Source organism: Pomacea canaliculata, linkage group LG1, assembly GCF_003073045.1.
Source record: "Pomacea canaliculata isolate SZHN2017 linkage group LG1, ASM307304v1, whole genome shotgun sequence".
NCBI classification, from domain to species: Eukaryota; Metazoa; Mollusca; class Gastropoda; order Architaenioglossa; family Ampullariidae; genus Pomacea; species Pomacea canaliculata.
The window spans coordinates 29,982,923-29,997,852 of NC_037590.1; the positions used below are offsets into that span (position 1 = coordinate 29,982,923).

Consider the following 14,930-nt stretch of genomic DNA (forward strand, 5'->3'; position numbering starts at 1 on the left):
GAACTCCCAGACAGCTGTCGGTTACTGCCAGCACACTTCGGTTAAGTCTAGATATACTGATCGGCGATTCACTTTAACAACATATTTACACAAAACTTCAATCACACAAAAACAAATGAACAATGAGTTTGAAAAAAATTAAACGACAAAAACAATATTACACTACTTTCTAGACTGAAATAAATAATATGAAAAAACTAAATTGAAATTTTTGGTACAGAACAACATAAAACTGATTTTCGATTGACATTTCGATGCAATCGATGAAAAAAAATTTGGTTAGTCATAGCTTATTCGAACCTTCAATGAATATTTTTTTAAAGAATGATAGTCCTGTTCTTACGTTTTACTGAGAATGTTAATACATTTTTCAATTCTGAAATATTTTCATATAAGATGACGAGAAATTTAAGTCAGGTATTGTCTAGGGTATGAAGTCCAAAGAATAATTAGTACAGCTAAGTAATTTCACCTTACCCAGCATGACTGCGTTTGTCCATGACCTTTAGGAGATTGCACAAGGGAGACAATCCTGCACACGCGGGAGACAATTCAGTCACAATGTGCTGACACAATATATTATAAATAACGTTTGGAGGCGTAAGGAAACACAGCTTTATTATTGAAGACCACTTTTAGCCCAGATCGAAGAGCGTGGCCATTAATGAGTGATCAAAAGAAACCGGTTTGCCGACGACAGGAATGTGCAGGCTTTTTGATGAACCGACTTGAATCAATACTTGGCCGCCTGGCCACTTTCACTGTTTGACAGGAGGGTTCTCTCTCAGTTTGTGTAGTGAATATTTTGGGGTGAATACAAGCTACAGAACACAGTCACTCGATTAATATATAACTCGACTGTAACTGGTGCTTAATCACCTAGTCCAGTGTCTTGAGAAAATGACACAAAATAAGCTTTTGACCTCATGAAAAGACAGTCACTGGGCAGTCTTATTTAAATAATGTAGTCGTGAAGGTGAGCAGAATGAAAATTTGTAAGGGTCATAGTACACATGCCGCCTGTCAGCAGCAGTTCTTTGTTTGCACAGACAGGAGAGTAATTAAAACAAAGAGGGAGAGGATAGAGATATAGAGGGAAACGATCGAAGAAGTCGGAGTAGGGGGAGGCGAGTGAGAGACACGAGTCCCCACATCTAAAGAACTCAGCTGCTCAGGGTTCGTATCCCACTGTTCTGTCAAGGGTGAGGCGCCAGTAACTAAAGTACAGTACAACCATTGCATGAACTGTGGACAAGTTTCCGGTTCGATGATCTTGAATCTTTGGAGTGGAATTTTACCCCCGCGATTCTGATATCCCACAGGTGAGTGGAAGTAAACAGTGAGGTGCGAGAACCTTAACAAAACAACAATAGCGTATCACGATGTAGTTGGCTGCACCTATCATTACTGAAACAAACTGCTTCATAATCATAAACACGGTTTCATAGCCCTGCCAGAACTTCACCAGACCGTTTTACAAATTCTTCACATCCTCATCGCTTCACACAGCGAGAAATATTCTCACACATTCCGCAGCATGTACCGAGCTGCATTTCTGTAGCTTTGAGGCATTTCCTTTGTAAACACTGTTTCTTTCAGCAGAAGTCAGGTTTGAATCATAAACAAAGGATAATTCTGTTTTGTAGCCTCCCTCCCCGGGTTGTGGGATTGCACAGCTTAGCCTGGGTGTGACGTAAGTAGGACTGCTATAAATAGCAAAGCTTGTTTTAAAGTCCGGGCGGACAAACCCACGCACACAGATCCTCGAGATAAAATGTGGCTGATGGCATGCTGAGAGAGCAGCACTGCCAGGTCTTTCCTTCCTTCTTTCTTGATTCATTCATTTATTCTTTAGTGTTCATTTTTTTCTCGTTTCTATTTTTTTAAAATAGACAAAACCAAAACAAAAATGTCATTCGCGGGATAACTGCTTGTTTTCTGGAAGATGGTGGACATACCAGAGTGTGCAGGCGATATTTTGCAGGACTTGATGATTTGTTTTGATGAATTTTATTTTACCGAGTAAAAGCTAACTCTTGATCAGATACAGTAAACGCATTATTTTCCCACGAAACCACAATATTTATATTCTTTTTTGTTTCTTTCTTTGCATCCACATGTTTGTAACTATTTCTAGCCTATGCAGAGCCTCACACAGTACCTTTATATCCATCATCTGTCTATTAGTCTGTAATGTCGCCGGTTCGTGTACCAACTGTAAAAATAAAATGTAAAGTTAGTCACTCGGGGTGGCCACTTCCTAGTTAGTGCAAAGCTTTCAATTATGTGTTGACGTCAGCATCCTGCTCTGGATTTTGTTTTTCTGGTAAGGTTAGAACATTATGGAAATGAACTCACCATGATATTAATGTTTCAGCTAATGTTTGATGCACTCACACACGAACACAGATTTTGATATATTTAAGTCGTCTAAAAATCCTGCTGACAAAATTATTTCAATCATTAACACGAACCCCAGTTCCCAAAGAACTGCAAGGTCCGTTTATTATCGTTGTTTGTCCCGACTATGCCCTGTGACGTCAGTGTAATATAAACTAAAATTGTTGATGGCTTGCTCAATTTAGCTAACATGAAAGTTCAGTTTCAGTAAATTGATGAAATCCATTTTATATTTGTTCGAAAACTTTTTATAACAGAAAAGATGTAGCAATCCAGAAGTCGGAAAATGGAAAGTCGGTCAGCATTCAATACAAGCGTATTCCATCCGTGCATTTACTATTTTATTTTTTTTTTTGAAAATAGAGTGTTTCACCCAATAGAAGTGACCAGGAAGAAGCATCCATAGAAGCCACAGGGAGAAGCAGGAAGTCTCAAATGGAACCAAGTGAAATAATGCCAAGGGGATGGATTTTATTTCATTTCTCTTACGGTCACATCGAATCGTGACGAGGGATAGAAAAAGTATCCTTTTATTTCATTGCCCAACAAAACAAAACGAATCAGGAACAAATGTTGAAGCCACACATAGTCTTATACACTTCAATTAATGTCTTTGTGGTCATTTTTGACGACTTTACCTATAAAAACACATACAAAAGATAATTAGTGCAGGTCTGCATTACATTTTTTTTGATCAACGAATTTTATTTTCAGTTTCTTCAACTGAATGAAAATTGCTACCACAGTGGACACTTTAGACTGTTTGTTGTGTCTGACAGAACTGAAGTCATAGGAACAGTTTGAAAAGCAGGAACAAATTTATCCTCTAAACTGTAGAAATTTCTGAAGAATCACTTGGTAAAATTTTTTCAGAGGGATAAAAAGCATACAACTCATTAGTCTTAAATGTAGCAAGAGTTAGAGAATTCACTTGAATAACAAATACATTTAGAAAAATTGTTAGTATATGCTTAAATCCTTTGTATTTCCTTTTTTCAATTGCCCCAATACTAGCTTTTCTAATGAAGATGTGATTAAAAAAAACATGTTTATTTAAAGCAAGAGAGGAGACAGGTTTACGTCTGATATAAAGGCTCGATTGCATGTTGAACCAGAGAATAGAGAAAGTCGGTCCAGAAGTCGGTCCAGAAGTCGGTCCAAAGGCCGCCTTTGTTTTCAAGGACAGCATCCATCTGACGAAAGACTTGAGGAGTGGAAACAATTCAAAACGCTTTTAGCCTGTAAATCACTAAGTGACCTCTGATTAAGCATAGGTGTGGCGGTTGTTTAGCTACAGGGCAGCAGACGACAAGAGTCAGCTCATCCCGAAATTCATCACTGGAAGAACAGCAGGACCGCTGGCAGCTGCTTGGCCGTTATGGAGGTCAACTGGAGGCTGCTGTGCTCCACCCTGCAATCAGCAGCAACACTCGGGGGCCACCTCGTACGTGTGTTCCGGGAATTATGACTGCACGGGCAGGATGTCGGCCTTGCGTGCAGGAACCGAGTTCCAGGAGGAGTTGTGAGATACGCAGTAGTTGGTGATAAATGCACAAATTGGTGCCTGAGTGAGAGAGAGAGAGAAAGAGAAAAAAATATGTTTGGCTTTGCAGTCCTTAGTACGTTCACCCAATATCGAGCGGAGGGATGGGAAGGAAGGGAGGAAGGGCTTAACTTTGGTTGCAACTCTCTCTCTCTCTCATCTTGCGGTTTCGTCAAGTCGGAGTCTAGCATTGATTATCAGTCTTCGTCATCTTGAAGCCAATGATGAGCTGTTATACATCTTGGTTAAAGACACACGGGACGCATCAACTCCCTCTCCCTCATCCAGCATAGATGCTTAAAAGTAAATGTGTCTTTGTCTTCACTTTTAAAATCAAACTTCTTTGTTTTGCTTTACTAAGAGTTGCGATTTTTTGTAAATAATGTTGATGATATATATGTCATGGTCAGTGGTCAGCCTAACATTATCTTTTTTCGAAGTTCTGTTGATTCGACAATCTTTAGTTAAAGTTTAAGAAGCTGAAAATTTTCATTGGCAGGGTCAGTAAAGTTCTCTCCCTTGCCCTGATTATGTGGGTCTATGCATGTGTCAACTTAATACAATTTTGAGGAATGCTTCAGATTACACTTGTAATAACAGATCATCACGTCGCGCCAAGACTTTCCTTCCAACAATCCATTATTCAAGTGATCAGTGCAAACCCGATAGCGTGTGGGGTGGGATGGGGATAGGGATGGAGATGGGGAGGTGAACGGGGCAAGACCTGACTTCCACGTCCCTTGCAAAGCCTCACCCATCTGTCTCTCGGTGGGGGAGAAAAAACTTCAGTCACGAGGTTTGGAGATATCAGTCAAGCGACTACAGGGAAACTAGGAAACGAAGAGGAGCGAACACTGGGGGATCAAATCAATGGCTTCTGAATGATGGAAACGCTTCACTAACAGTCATGCCATTACTACGACACTCAGGTGGGCAGGTGAGCACCCAACACGTGACTGTCCAACTGCACGTGCAGTTTGTCCCTTGCCAGCGTGACAGGAGCTATGTCACCGGGCATCAAAAACAACAATAAGAACACGGAACTGAACCCCCCTACAGCCATTTAATAATAATTCCTCGATTGCAAGAAGCCTTGTCCATATTTCTTATTGTGTCTTTAAGCCCAGCATGCACCTGGACAAACTGCTGTTTTTAAGTAATGCATTACAAAATGAATGCTGTAATCATGTCTTACAACAGGAAATGCGTTCGACATCGATTGTTTGTCTTGCTTTCTTTTTATAGACTTTCGTTAGGTTGGTTTATTATAATGGTGATTAATGGCCCATCATCCGTGCGGCGGATCAGAGAATGACGCAAAAACCTGATTAGGAACAGCCGCGAGACATAACGGCAAACACACCACCAGGAGGGTGACGAAACAGTCTGGCAACGAGTCTCAGATATGTCATGATAAAGACACAATGATACAGCTAGACATCACAAAAGGATCGAGCTATTTCGCTTCATATCCTGCACTCTTGCGCGTGTGGTTCAGCGGGTTAGTCTTATCCAGACAAATGAGTCAGACCTCAGTAGGACACACTCTGCTGCATGCAGACCAGTCACAGTTTCAGAGACAAGAACGATAGGAACAAATAAACGTATCCAACTGTTATCTGACACTGTAACTTTCCCTATTTTCCTCTCGAAATTTTAAAACTTACTGCATTAATTCATTTTATTGTCATTTTATTATCTTATGTATCGTCATTTTTCATAGGCAAAATCTGTGTAATTTTTGTTCAAATTCAGAGCTTTTCAGTTTGCTAGTCATCACAAAATTAAACCCGTGTCTTCGCGTAAGAAAATAAGTTTTACTTTCTATTCTAGTTGAACAAAAAGCCAGTCGATCGAAGAGTAAGAGAGAAGAACATTAAATCAACAAAAGAAGCGGCAGTATTCGTGGCATTCAGGTTAGTAAGGCCAAGACTCTTGAATGTGGGCGGTTGATTGGTTAACTTCAAGTTTTCCAGTTCAAAGAAGTTTTGCTCGCACTTTTGTTGCCTGTTTCTGGAAAAAAACCTTCTTGATGAAGGCTATTCAGAAGTAATTTTAATTGACACATTAAAAAGAACACACATCGAGTGTAAATATTGAGGCTTTTATTTACACATGCTTAGGTATCAGTTAGTAAAACATACCAGTAGCCAAAAACATCTTACACATTAAACCCGATATAACCAGCTATAATCACAGTTTGCCAATTACAGAACATTGAAATGTAATGCTGTTTAGAGTAGAATGGAAGTTCAAATAGTCTTTTGAGACTGGTTAAACTTTTTTCTTTTTACTTTCAACCCATTCGGGCATTTCTGAAGAAATCCATTTGGGTCATCAATGAAAGCGCGTTTGTTACCTTTTCAGCTGGGGAAGACGATTGGTCTCACCGGACTTCGACATCGCCTTTAGGAAGTGGACAGAAACTCTATCAAACTTTGTGCTCGGCCACGACAGAAGCATGGCGTCTGTGTCTCGCTGTGTTTTCTCACACTGATGGCTTCATCCACTTTAATTCTCAAACATTCCTTTGTCCCCAAACCTAACATGCTTTGTTAATTGAGAACTGAAAATGTCAATCAACTTCTGCAAGAAACTAAAAATAAACGTAAAGAAAATATAACAGACATACGTCAATCACTGAAGTATTTTTGGTTGATTTAACAACAGGAAAGATGTCCACCTTCCTGACATATTATGCTGGCTCTTAGAAAAGTGAGGTCTCTGACACACACCAAAAGGTTAGGGGATGACCTTTACCTTTTGTCGTACTGGCTGTTGAGTAAGTCTACATATAAGATGAAGAAAAATGTAATTCACGGGACAGAATGTTCACTGCCTCAGTTTTCTTCAATGGTTTTGAACCATTAGTAGGGCAGTCTTTTAAGATCGGTAACGGTTAACAATTTAATTAAACAAGTTAAAGTTACAACAGGTCATCGCTTCCATCTACCATGTACAGAGTACGAGCTAAAACTGAGATGATAAAAGATGGTTTTCTGGACTAAGGGAATAAAAGTGCGAAGCCATGACGAGGGGAAACTAAAGTGCAAAATCATACAAACGGAGTGGAGGATGGAGGAGGCGGGGGTTGGGGTTTGAGCTAATACCTAATCTTCAAAATGGCGTGAGTGCGGCGTTGTGGTCCACGTGCCTGCAATGGCAGTCCCATCTTGTCAGCCTCCCACGTCCCGCCTGTCTCATCCCTGCCATGCACGATCCCCTGTGAACTATGGGCTATCGAACTCGGGGCGCCATCGCTCAGCGACTGGCAGAAAGCACGACTCACTATTGTCTTTGCCTTTCCAGAAACTTTCTTGTCCACAGATCGTGGCAGACGTCCTTTCCTGCCTGAGTGCATCCCTGTCTGCTTGCGTGACGGCTTAACCGCCTCTCTTTATTAGTGTATGTCACTCCGCATACATGTCTGTTGGCTTTTGTTACCGATTTTTGTCTTCTTGTCTGTCTGTTTGTCTTTTATGACTTTTGTTGGTGAAGTGCACCCATACAGAGCAATATTTCTTCCGCCAGACATTCTTATCCAAATAAGCCTGCAAAGATATTCGCATGAAAAGATACAAGACATTATTTCACAGATACTTTCTCTATTCAGATATAAACAAATACACACATACACGCACGCATATAATTAAGATCTCATCATCTATCCAACCATCTTGTGGCTGCTGTTTCCCAACGATCTTTCTATTGTTTGTTTGTTCTCGAAATCGTCCTACTGGAATGAAAAGCAGTTAATGACGTCCGGGTTCTCTTCACCCTCTCTCCCCCTCCCTATCCTCATCTATCTACACCCACCACCCCTCCAGCTTTCGCTATCAACCTATTTTTAGTTCTTTCCCTCTCTTTCTTGCTCTGTCTCCGTCTTTCTCTCTCATGTGACCGTTCGCCACTCAAGAGTCAAGTTTTGCTTTGGTTATGAAACTCCCCGACTTTGCGGAGTGCTCTTCTCTTGCGTTGCCCTCTTCTGCTTCCGTTTCTGGCAGCAATGGACATCGTCCCGAAATAGCGCCAGCCATTGTCATCAGAAGGAAGCATCCGACGACAGCGGCGTCTAGTGGAGACTTCGCTGAAAGCATGGAGACTGATTTTTAATTCCAGCTTTTTGCAAGCTTCCGAAAGTAAGACCCAGCAACACTGTTTATCTCCAAATTCACTGCGAGAATTGACTGAGAGGTTAGAGATGATGTTTACGTGCGTGTGTGTGCGTGCGTGTGTGCGTGAGTGACTTCATGTTGATATTGTTGAGGCACATATTAAATTTGTAATCTGTGAGTAAAATGTCAGAACATAAGTGAGCGAGAAATGGTTCTTCTTCTCCATGTTCCTTAGCACCTGTGTTTTGAGAAAAATTTTTTTTTTTCATTTTAATAATATTTAAATCTCTACACTATCATGTCATAGATATTGAGTCAGTCTAATATATTTCACTTTAATCAGGAACACAGATGAACCAACATGTTTCCAATATTTTTTCTAAAAAAAAAGGTAAAATCGAACGAATATTTGACTGCGCATGTTGCAACACGTGACAGCTATGGGGTGGCACGCACACATTCAAAATCTGTTTCTGGAGAAAAAAAGATTATTGTTCCTGTCGTTGTAGTAATTTATCTTTCTTCTAAAATCTTTTGTCGGTCAAGTAAAAAGAAATGTCTTAACAACAATGGCCGAGAGGCAGGAGGACAGACTCAGTATGAGGCAGTTTATTGATTCCACGAATTCCGACAAAAGCCAGTCGCGACTTCGGGACATTTATTACAGCACTACAGAAAGATCAATATGATAAAGATGACAACAAGTTGAGGAAAAGGTCAGCGCAGTACACAATAAAAGCAAATCACAAGTAATAACAAATGCTTCAGCTTGCCAAGAAAAATATTTTTGCTCTCTGGCCAGCAAAAAAATAAGGAAAAATATGAAAGATGTAAATAGATAGATTGAAACAATTGCAAGAAAAATGATCAAATATAATGTCTTCGCGTTGCATGATGGTCTCATTCTTATATGAAAATTGATGAATTATAGTGAAGGAGTATTGTAGAATCTGTTTACGGTGTTCGTATTTTCTTCACAAGATTCATTCTTACAGTCGGAAGAGGAGCTGTCACACTCACTTTCCAGATTTGGAACGGTATTAAATGTAGAAAGAAAATGACAAGACAGATACAAATGTAAATACCATACAAGTCGAACTGTTACAGAATAGCATGTGTCATTCGAACGATAAAACATTTATTAATATCATATATTAACACACAAATAATACTCGTCATTTGAGGAATAACATAATAATACTTACACTTACTGAATGATAACAAAGTATCTTGATACGTATTGACAAATTAAAAAAAAATACTAGTTATGTTACAATAATGCTTTTTGGAGCTTTAAGCTTAGAGTGAAAAGTGTTTCAGTCTAAGCCGTCAGCAGGGAATTGGCGTCTGATATAACTGAAGCGTGACGTAACTTCTTACACTTCCTCAGTACCTATCGTTACAATGACGACGACGACGACGACGACGACACCTCACAGTGTCTTCCATAAAACCCTCGTGGACAGTGACAGACGTTTGGGGCTCGACACCAGCCGCCATGTTGACATTGCGGCCAGCACAATGCTGAAAACCAAAAGATGCCCTAGGTAAGTTATTACATACAAAAAGAAAAAAAGAAAGAAAAAAAAAACACATCCACCAGTTTAGCAGCCGACGGGTTCTCGTTCAGGTGTGGGAAGGTGACCTGACGGAATCGATTCATTTCAGCCGCTAACACGTCATAGTGCTCAGCGTTCAGACCGAGGGTGGAGGGTTGGGGGAGGAGGATAAACTCATGCAACGACTCGTCTGTCTGTATTGCTGATGACGACAGCGGCTTGTCGAACGGCACTTTAAAATCGCGTAGAGTGATGGGTCTGTAAAGGTGAACTTTCCGTGATGGCGAGTGAAAGTGCTTTCTGTTATGGCTGGGCAAAAATGGAGTTTAATTAACTGACTTTGAAACTAAACTTTCCGTACCAAGTTAATCGACGGAAGAGCAAGCGACTTTCTTCAACAGCGTATCCTTTGATTTCTTATTTTTGGAGGCATTTTCAAGAGACAAAAATCAGTTTTTCTGCGCAGAGTCATATACAATATATATAGATAATTAACTGTGAGTGAGTGAGTGAGTGAGTGAGTGAGTGAGTGAGTGAGTGAGTGAGTGAGTGAGTGAGTGAGTGAGTGAGTGAGTGAGTGAGTGAGTGAGTGAGTGAGTGAGTGAGTGAGTGAGAGAGAGAGAGAGAGATGATTTGCTCGCGGAACCGATATTAAAAATATTTTAAACTTTTGTTTTCACGTGCAGTCTGTTGATTGTTATAAATCATTTTACACTTTGACACTGACATATTTATTACAGCTCTCATCATTTAAAAGCAAAGTTTGAGGACCCAATAAAATTAATGGCCCTGTTACCCTATTGTTGTTTAGACACAAGACAGTCCCATGTACTACTTACGTTGGGTGCAGTCAGACCCGCCATAGCCCCGACGACACGCACAAACCTCGGGCTTGACACACAGGCCGCCATTACGACACGGTAGACTGCACACGGCTGAAACCCATCTTCAGTCTCTTACTATCTCTGTATAAGTTATTAACTAAACAGCAGACAGACAGGTGTACTAACAAAGAGAGAAGCAGGCAAGAAGACTAGCAGACAGACAAACAGTCAGGCTAGCAAGCGGACAAATAGACAGGACACTCAGACAAGAAGACTAGCAGGCATTAGGAAGCAAAAGCATGGAATCAACATAAAACTGAGGTGGCACTCACATCTGTCACAGAGGTTTCCTCCCCATCCGGAGCTACAGGAGCAAGTGTTTGGTCCTACACAACGTCCATCATTGCGACAAGTAGGAAGACAGACAGCTGCAATATAGACACACACACACACACACACATATATAACCATTCTAGTACTACCAATAACAAATTTGACTAATGTCCCGTTCTGTTTGTCGTTAAATGTCTTTACACTAATATGATATTACTGGAATTCTTGCTTCACGAGAAAACCCCTTAATACAGATGCATTTGCCTTAACCAGGGCATTTATAATAATAATTAAAAAAATAAAAATAAACGAACTATACTCTAAAACGCCGAAAGACTCCGAAAGCATTTAACATCCAAATGTGAGTAATTTCTGAAAGCTATTTTCATTCTCCATATAAACGAGAGGCAGCATTAACAGAGACACTTGAAAGATGGATTGAAAGATGGAAATGTGGAATGAGTTTTCATAGCCATTAAATCGTGGATGGCAATTGAAAGGCTGCATGTTCATGTCCACTCTAGAGAGAGGAATAAAACAGTTTACACAAGGCGAGAAAGACGGAAGACGCTCTCTTATCCACTCATGTCATCACCACACGCTCGCACGCATGCACGCACAGTCATCCTGATTCTGAGATCGCCCTTACCGCACTGAAAATCAACAAGAAAGGGGAAAAACTTGGCCCTGAAGATCGACAAATGACAGGTTACATAGAACAGGTATTTGTCATAGACCAGCAGCATCGAAATAGCCTGAAGCGGGACACTTCGACCGAGTTCCACTGGCAAAGCAACGTCCTTCTGACGGCAACCGTTAACCGAGGGCCAACGTAAGGAATCGATTTACAAGAAACATAGTTTCCTAAGTCTTCACATTTAAAGACTAAACATGGTCAAACCCAAAGCTTCCAGCAGTTACAACAGTCCTACTTTTAGTTACTTTGCGTTGTGAATTATTTTCCAGAAAAAATTCTCACATTGATTGATCCAAATTCTATCTGTTAACGTCCCTGAAGACCACAGTCGTTGGGAGAGCATTATACATATATAAAATAGATATTATACGTACGAGGCGTTGTCCAGTTTATAAGACTAACTTTAGTGGTGCCGCAAATGAGGTATTATAAGTCTCAAGACCTAAGTGAAAATTAAGATATCAGAGGTTTATCACTCACATGTTTTACATGATTTGAGGAGTTGGTATCTTATGTGAAATGAATCATACCCACTTGAAGATAATTTTGCACTCAGGGTGGTCTTTAAGTCCGCCTGTTAGATGCTTTCGTTACTCAATCGATTTCGTCTCGACTTTTTTTTTAAGAGCAAAGAGTTTGGTCACTAGGTAGCTAGGATGTGAATGGAATGGAAAGGCCGAAATCTAGAACTTTCTCTTAGTAGGAAGTCTCTGATGGAATTTTAGAAAATCAGTTTGATATGAGAAAGCCTTGAGCTAAACAAACATAATGTTCATTTTCTCAGACCTGTCTATTTGATTGATAAGTCCACGGTCACAATTTTACAAGTCTTACATTTAAAAAAAAACTATTGACAAAAATCACATAATGAAACACTAAAAAAGTTTAGTTCGTTTAGTAAGGGGTTAGGTTTAGAAGCAGAGTTGTTAAACAATGTTTACATCGTCGTCGTCATCGTCTTCGTCTCACAAAGACACAGTTTATAATATAAGATATACAACATTTACATGTGATTCCATTGAAATTTTCTACCTCTATCTTTTATCGATCAATCTGTTTATCTATCCCATTCAACCACCCGCACAGAGGAAGAGGAGAGAAATCAGCACGCTCACGCACAACACACAAACAAACAAAATCATAAACGCGTGACAAGCCATTTGTAAACAAATTTTCAGCTGTTGACTTTCCCTTTGACCTAACAAATCTGGTATGGTAGATTGATTCTATCATCATCGAAAATACTGGACTGGGAAGATCCAGATGGAGGCTCCGATTTTACTACAAATTGTGCTGGGTACTTTATTAATGAAGGCCACGAACGTGTGATCTAGATTGTTCCACGTCCTTCTGTCCTCCTTCCCTGACTCTGAGTACCGATCTTTCCAGTGCCTATCGGGTTTCTGGGATAGAACGTGCTGAAGGCGACGTCTGATGCCGGCACCACTTTCCGGATAATGTGGTAGTTGTTGATGCTGGTGTTGTCACGTGCCTCACCAAGGACGAGTCCATCAACTTTTGCATCTAATTCCTAGTGCTCCGCGAAGCCGCACTAAAACCGTTGATGTCGTCTGCTAGAAAGACGTTTGCGGTGAGTGGAGAAGAATCAAAAGTCGTAAACAGTTGTGCAATGGCGGCGATGGCAGCGGTTGTGAGAAGGGACAAAATTAAATCTCGAGATTCTCGTTAAAAATAGAAAGACTATATTAAGGTCTTTTTGTTTGTTTATTTTAATCAAGATAGAATGTATTCGTCGTAAGGAAGACGATGATTTGTTTTCTCTCGTGATGACTTACAAATTCAATAAGTGCAGGCTGTCAACGAGATAAACGTGAGAAGCTCAGTAAATGTATAAACGTGATTCATCTTTGTGTAAGAGTTTATTTTCAGCCAATGAGTGGAGAACATCATCGTAATTGAAACAACACGTTGAGCGTACCTGACTGACACCTGTGTCCCTCGTAGCCAGGTAAACATTTGCAGGTGTTAAATCGCTTGCATATGCCGCCGTTCTGGCAAAGTGGATTGCAAATGGCTGCACACAGAAAACACTACTAAGAAATCAAGACAACAGGTGCTGACATACAAGAAACATCCTAGCTATGTATATAATGCAATATAAAACAGAAAGCATCTGATATTCTTTGTAATATTGCATATGATCCTCGGCAATCATGAAAGGCCAGTTAAATAAGCTTTAGTTTGTCCCTTAGTTTTTCTGCATTATGACAGATTTAATGCACTTCAACCATCAGCTCCTGAATTTATTTTATGATGTTTCGTGAAAGAAATATTTTATATTTTACAGGTATTTTATCTTGGCGTACTTGTGACAATGTCCTTGGAAAGACAATAGCTTTTCCTTTTTTTTTTAATATTCAAGGGATCGCGGGTGAACAGGTTTATTCACTTAGGATACCAGCTGTTGCAACAGACTGCCAATCATATTGTATGAGCATAGATCAACGTATCTACCCACCCACCCACACACACGCACTACTCTACTCACCTTGCTCACACTGAAGTCCGTCATAGCCAGGGGGGCACTGGCAGTGGCCGGGGGACGTGCAGATCCCCCCGTTCATACAGGGAGGATAGCAAGTGGCGTGCTGGCAGTACTGACCGTGAAACCCAGGTTGACATCGGCAACGGTTGGGTCCCACACACACCCCATCATTCTGACACGCCATGCCGCACGCCTCTGGAACATCAAGGGGGAGAGTTTACTCTTTGATCTTTAGTCCTCTGGAACTCGGTGGTACCATGACCATTGCAGCATGACCTCATACAATCTGTATCTTTCTCGAAATCTTTTGAAATTTTTTTACATTTACCTATCAAATAAATAACTCTATTAATTTTTTTAATAAACGTTGAGACGCTGTCTGCTTTCTTGTATATTTTAGTATAAACTGCTGGAGCGAAAATAAGTAAATAAATAAAACAATAAAATAACAACACAAAATAAAGTGATTGGCGGGCGGGGGGAGTCGTGAGAAGGGGTAAATAAATAAAATGAATTTGTCTAGAGGGAGTAGAGAGAATCCAGGAAGACAAAAACAAACCAAAGGTCAACCACACATGAAACAGAAGAGTCAGTTTACAGCTGATGCCACGACGAAAGTAGAGAGCATCGACTCTCTGATGAGGGCGATCACAATAATTTACTGCTTCAGGCTATCAACCAAACAGGTTTTAGAAACATAACTTATATAGAAACTATTAAACAGACGTTTTACGTGATTAAAACTTCTCTTCTCGTGCAATGTCCGAAGAAACCGTAATGATGTTTTTAGAAGAAATAAAAAGACAGTCACGGAGTTATTGCCCATGACGTCAATAGGCTTTTAACTGGCAAAACAGGAGAAAACAGAAATGGGAAGTCTGATTTTTATTTTTACTTGAACTGAATATGTTTTATTTAGAAAAGAAGTTGTGGAACAGGTTGTTATATTCGTC

At 40.2% G+C, this 14,930-nt stretch overlaps 1 protein-coding gene across 1 annotated transcript in view; it reads right to left on the reverse strand.

Annotated features, from left to right (window-relative positions):
• Positions 1 to 8,393: 8,393 nt before the first annotated feature.
• The window catches only part of LOC112574327 (von Willebrand factor D and EGF domain-containing protein-like), a 34,492-nt gene continuing 27,955 nt past the window's right edge, over positions 8,394 to 14,930 (reverse strand). Inside the window, exons 30-34 of the mRNA XM_025255342.1 lie at positions 13,981 to 14,172; positions 13,411 to 13,506; positions 10,774 to 10,869; positions 10,457 to 10,552; positions 8,394 to 9,582 (exon numbers count right to left, since the gene is read on the reverse strand). Coding sequence (XP_025111127.1) covers positions 9,458 to 9,582; positions 10,457 to 10,552; positions 10,774 to 10,869; positions 13,411 to 13,506; positions 13,981 to 14,172 — 605 coding nt within the window. The 3' untranslated portion in view covers positions 8,394 to 9,457. The remainder of the gene's footprint in view (positions 9,583 to 10,456; positions 10,553 to 10,773; positions 10,870 to 13,410; positions 13,507 to 13,980; positions 14,173 to 14,930) is intronic.